The 5,776-nt window shown below is 62.5% G+C and overlaps 1 protein-coding gene across 3 annotated transcripts in view; it reads right to left on the reverse strand.

Moving 5' to 3' along the window:
* COL5A1 (collagen type V alpha 1 chain) overlaps positions 1–5,776 on the reverse strand; it is a 136,708-nt gene that overhangs the window by 73,989 nt on the left and 56,943 nt on the right. For all 3 annotated transcript variants that reach the window (XM_059410379.1, XM_059410378.1, XM_059410380.1), the window contains exons 5-9: positions 3,971–4,102; positions 3,043–3,180; positions 2,393–2,629; positions 1,269–1,427; positions 1,085–1,141 (exon numbers count right to left, since the gene is read on the reverse strand). In XM_059410379.1, coding sequence (XP_059266362.1) covers positions 1,085–1,141; positions 1,269–1,427; positions 2,393–2,629; positions 3,043–3,180; positions 3,971–4,102 — 723 coding nt within the window. The remainder of the gene's footprint in view (positions 1–1,084; positions 1,142–1,268; positions 1,428–2,392; positions 2,630–3,042; positions 3,181–3,970; positions 4,103–5,776) is intronic.

The raw sequence follows: 5,776 nt of genomic DNA on the forward strand, positions 1-5,776 counted from the left end.
CCCATCCTCAGACAGGCCCGGAGCAAACACCACAGGAGCTGCCTTCACCACTCTCCAGACGCTTCCAGGGGCTGGGCATGGGGCCAAGCCGGAGGGCTGTGCTGAAATTCTGCCCACTGGGCATTCCCCCAGAGACCGGCCCTGTCCCGTCTGCCCCGGCCACTCTGGAGAGGCCAGCAGTGAAGGTTCTAGAAGTACCTTCCCAGGTCCACGGGAGGACGGAGGCCACAGAATTCCCCATCCCAGGAACCCAAGGTTGTAAGGAACCAGACACCGGACATCCTGTCCAGAGCTGAGCACCAGGAACCACCCTTAGCCCAGCTCCGCCTTGTGACGGGCCGCGGGGGCAGGACCCTGGCCTCCTCCCTCCGGCGCTTGGACGACGTGGCAGGGTGGGCCTCGGCCGGCCCCTCCCCGCCGTCACGTCCCCAGCAGCTGCCCGGCCCACAGCGCCGCGGCCACCCCACGCAGCTGCGGAGCCCGCCCCTCCCGGCCCATCACGTGGCGCCTTGTGTCTGACCCTGACCACTGTCGGGCCACGGAGTGGAATCCGCCACTCCCAGCCGGGCTCCCCGGGGGCAGAGGACATGCAGCAGGGAGCGGCCGTCTGCGCCCCCGGCCGCGAGCCTCCCCCGTCCCCGCCCCGCTCCCTCAGCACCATCCCGTCCACTCCCCCCGACCCCGCACCCAGCAGAGCGAGTTCTCAAGCTCCCTGGCCACGGGACAGTTTCCACACTCACCCCAGGCGGTGGCCACGCCGGCCCAGCCCGGATCCAAGGTGCCCCGCAAACCCCCGACCCCTCCGGAGGGGCTGCCTTCCTTCTCACAAGCTCTGGGTCTCTCCCCCCGGTGACGACGGCCACGCGCAGCGAGGCGCTCAGACCCCAAGTGCACAGCGTTCTCCCTGCCGGGATCCCGGCGGCGGGCACCTCAGCAAGGTCTGGCACGTTCCCCCACCTGAGCCCCTTTCCTGAAGCCTCGGCAGCAAGCGGCACGCGGCGTCCGCGAGGGGCCCCCGGGCCGGGCCTCCACCTGCCTCGCCCGGCGCCCGCCGCCTCCGGAGAGGGACGGAGAGCGTCCTTACCGGCTCGATGATGGCGGGCTCTCCCTTTTGACCCTTCTCTCCTCGTGGTCCTTCAATCTGGGGTCACAAAACACGGGTGGACAGAGGGTGAGCGGCGGAGGGAGCGCACCGGGCCGGCACGGCTCGTGGCCGGCCCTCCCCGGACCCCAGAGGTGCCGGCGGAAGGAGCCCCCCAGCCCCTCACCCCTTCGTAGATGGTGTCCTGGTTGGCGGGCATGCCTGGCCCTATCTCCGACGGGGAGACGGTGGGGTCGTAGTAGGGGTCGTAGTAGGTCTCGTCCAGGTTCCGGATGGTTTCTTCTGTAAACTCCCCTTCCAAGTTGTCCTCCGGCGGCGGACCCGGCTGGGGAGAAGGGGCAGCAGCGGTCACTGGAGGACTATGTGGAACTGGGCAGAGACCCCTCCCTGCCCAGCCCCACAGCCTGGGGACGACAAGGACGAGACCTCCCAGGAGTCCAGTCAGACTCGCTGGGGCCGCTCCTGGACCCCCGCGGCCCTCACGCGTCTTCCCTCTCGCCACAGGGAGACTTCACCCCAAACCCCACGGGACCCCGTGGCTAGCTGGGGCGGCACGGGGCCCAGCGCGCTGAGGGGCATCAGTGCCGTCGGGGGATCCAGCCCAGGGCCTCGCGGTCTGAGGCCACAAGCCCCCAGTCCCACGCTGCGGACAGAGGGGTCTGGACCGTCAGAACCGGGTGTCCGTCCTGTGCCGTCAAGAACCCGGCTCCACGCGAAGCCGACTTCGAAGCGTTTGCTGTGTGCGCTGCTAAACTCCTCCCTTGTATGAAAACTTGCCCCCAGCCCCTCGAGGCCGACCTGGGAGTGCCAACTTGTGAATGACAACTAAGGTCCACAGGGGCTCTCCGAGGTCAGGGGACGGGGTTTCGAGCCAGGTCTGCCGGGTGGGAAAGCCCACGGTCGGACCCGGCACTAGCTGGCCCCATGTCTCTCCTGACAGCCCAGATCCCCCGCTCGTGCACTGTCCTGCCTGGCCTCCTCAGGCCACAGAGAGGGACACCGCAAACATGCACGTCCTGGTCCGTCCCCACCCGAAAGCCTGGGAGAACGGGCGGGTGGGGCTCATTCCACCCATTTTGCAGATGGGAAACAAGCAACAGTGAAACAGGCTCAGGGAATCGGGGACCCCAAAGCTGCTCAGGGCCCCTGGGGGCCAGGGTCTGCTGGGCTGTGGAGCAGGGAGCCAGCCCAGGATCCCCGAGGTCAGAGCAGAGGAAAGAAGGAGCCCAGAGCGCTCCCCCACCCCTGACCCGCCCCGGCCCCAGGCCCATGTGGAAGGGAAGCACCTACATTGGAGGAGTTGGCAGTGCCGGCCGTGCTGGTGGGGACCTCGGCCCCGGTGCCGTGGTCGGGGGACTGGTCGGGGTCCTCGAAGCCCTCGCTGTAGCTGATGTCATCGTAAGGGGAGGGCGTGTAGTAGTCCTCGCTGGGCAGGTAGTCATAGTCGCCGACGCCGGGGTCCTCTTTCCCGGCCCCCTCGCTGGCATCGGGCACCGCAGGGGCTGCCGTGGTGGGTGGGGTCTGCTCCTGAGATGGGGGAGCAGGGCGGGAGTCGGGGTCTGCAGGGGACCCCAGCACCCCCCCGTGGCCACCTAAGAGCCCTGCGGATGCTGTCCATGCCAGCAGGCAGCCAGCCCCAGGGCGTGCTGTCCGTGGCCCAAAACCCCCCATCCTGCCCTCAGAAAGGGCGTTCTGCGGCTCCGGGCTTAAAAGGAGAAGTCCTCCGACAGAGCCGCACACTCCCTCACACCAGCGTCGGCTGGCGGCAGAGCAGGTGGCGAGCCCGCTCCCCGCCTCCCCGGCGGCCCGAAGGGCGGACGGTCACCAAGCCCCTGAGGCACTGGTTCCCTGCCCAGCTCACACCCCCACCCCGGCCTCCACACCGGCCCCTGCGTCCTCCCCACTGTGGCCGGCAGTGCCGGGCGGCCGCCCACACAGACCTCGGCAATCTCCGTGGTCTCTCTAGCAGCTTCCACGGGCTTCTTGGTGGGGGTGGGCTCTTTGCCTGGGTCGTCCGTGTCCTCGTAGTAGGGGTACTCGTAGTAGTACGTGTCGCCTTCACCCTCTCCCTCCGGGTACTGAAAGCAGATCGGGGCCACGTGAGGAAGGCGGGACCCCACCGGGAGCCCAGCTCCTCGCCTCACCGTCCGGGTTCAGCCAGGAAGAGTGGACACCAGAAGTCGAGGCTCCGAACGGGCCTCTGCTGGCTCCAGCTCCGCGGGCGGCTGAGGCTGCCCCATGAGAAGCGCAAGGAAAGAACGGGGGCCCAGGGCCCTTTCAAAGGAAACTGAGTTCTAAAAGGTGCAGATGTGCTGATCCTTTAGGACCGAGAGCCAGGACAGCCAGCCAGGCTGTGGGGTCCTCTGGCACCCTGCTGTCCCTCTGAATCTCCTGACCCTCATCGAAGCCCCAGACCACAGTGACAGAGAAGGTCTCGCCCCTAAAACAGGGGCAGGGGCCCGGCCAGGAGGCCTCGGCTGCGGGGACTCGGCCCGAGCTCAGAAGACGTGCCTGGGCCACGGGACCCCGGTTTTGTGAGGATCACCCTGCCTTCTCTTCTAACCGGTTGTGACAGGAGGAGACCATGAGGACGAATGACAGCAGGGTGAACATGGCAGGGGACGTGCACCGCTGTGACCAGGAGGCGAGCGACGACCTTCACTTGGAAATGGCGGAGAGAGGTCCAGGCGGTCTGAACCACGCTGCTGCTGGGTACAGGGCAGCACCAACCTTGGGTCCTAGCCCAGCAGGTTTATTTTAAATGGGGGTCGCGTGGCCTTTGTGGTCCTCCACCCCGGCCTGCCTGACCTGCCCCCGCCCAAGCGGTCGGCCTACAACACCACCGCGCCCCCGGGCGGCCTGACTCACGTATTCGTCTGGGTTGGGATCCTGTGACTGGGGCGTGTCGGGGACGGCCGTGTCACAGTCGGGGCTGTAGTGCTCGCAGTAGTCGTAAGCTGCCCGGTGGTCCGAGACAAAGAGCAGCTGCTGGATATCACCCTGGAAAAGGACAAAAGCCCTTAGTAAGGGGCGTACCGGGGAACACGGGGACCCAGGAGGCCGGTGGCAAGTGGCCTAGACACACCTTGGGAGGAGCCGGTCCTCAGGACCTTCCTCTCAGGGAGCTGCTACCTCCAACTACCACTCCAGCTAGGGCGGCCCATCCAACCACCCACCCATCCATCCATCACCCATTCATCTACCCAGCCATCCACCCACCCACCCACCCACCCATCCATGCATCAGACACTTGTTGGGCACCTGCCCGGGGCCAGCCACGTGCTCAGAGATGTTTGCGAACGGTGGGTGATAAATGCAAGCTGTACACTACACCCTAAACTGTGAGACTTGCAGGTGTGCTACCACTTTCCCTGTCACCCCCAACCACGGGGTGAGGCAGGATTTATTTTTAAAGAGGAAAATACCATACGACCCAGAAATTCCAATCCTATGAATTAAGAGACGTAAATAATTCACTCAAGAAAGAACTGCACTAGGTATCAAATAGGTCCACAGACACCCATGCTCACAGCAGCATCATACACCACAGCCAAGAGGTGGGAACAGCCCAAATGTCCATCAGTGCATGAACAGATAAACAAATCGTGGCCTATCCGTACATCAGAATATTCAACCACGAAAGGAAATGAGGTACGGACACAGGCTATGGACCACCTGGATGAGCCCACACGACCAACCACAGAATATTCCCGTTCACTGCCGTGGGAGCCAACATTCCCACTATGTCAGATGGGGAAAATGTGCGACAATTCTATTTCATGTTGTTTTCCTCAAGATATGTCAACAGCAGACAAACAAAAGAGAACAAAAACCATGGGTCCTGATGAATGTTACCAAACATTTGATGTCTCCCTGGCAGGGGAACTTAGGGCTCCAATCAGATGGCTATAAACTGGCCAATATAATAATGATTTTATTAATGATTAATGTTTAGATAGTGTTTACTATAAATCAGGTGTTGGACAAAGAAACTGCATGCTGTCACTTCATTTGTGCCATTAATTCCCATCTGAAGCTGAGAAAACTGGAGCCCTGAGGTTACCTCAGGGTCACACAACATTCATGGTCACACAACAGGTGAGATGGAGCCAGCTTAACACAGCCTGCACGGTATCCATCACTATGTGACAAGCTGGGCTCGAGAAGGGAAAGGAACATGAAGGAACATGCCCAATGTTGAAACTATGTCACTAGAGATGGTGCTCAAGAAAGGACAATTGTGGGCCATGCCCAGTGTTGAGCTCCTTGGCCCAGGGCCCATCCTGCCATGTGCACATCAACCTACCCACCATCCACCCACTACCCATCCATCCACCACCCATTCACCACTCATCCAACCATCCAACATCCATCCATCCATCTGTCCATCTGTCCATCCGTCCAACCAACCATCCATCAACCATCTACCCACCATGCATCCATCCACCACCCATTCACCATTCATCCAACCATCCAACATCCATCCATCCATCCGTCCATCCGTCCACCCAACCATCCATCAACCATCCACCCACCATGCATCCATCCACCACCCATTCACCACTCATCCAACCATCCAACATCCACCCATCCGTCCATCCATCCACCTATCCATCCATCAACCATCCACCAACCATCATCCATCCGTCCGTCCATCCAACCATCCAACATCCA

The sequence above is a fragment of the Mustela nigripes genome, chromosome 9 (assembly GCF_022355385.1).
Source record: "Mustela nigripes isolate SB6536 chromosome 9, MUSNIG.SB6536, whole genome shotgun sequence".
Classification (NCBI taxonomy): Eukaryota; Metazoa; Chordata; class Mammalia; order Carnivora; family Mustelidae; genus Mustela; species Mustela nigripes.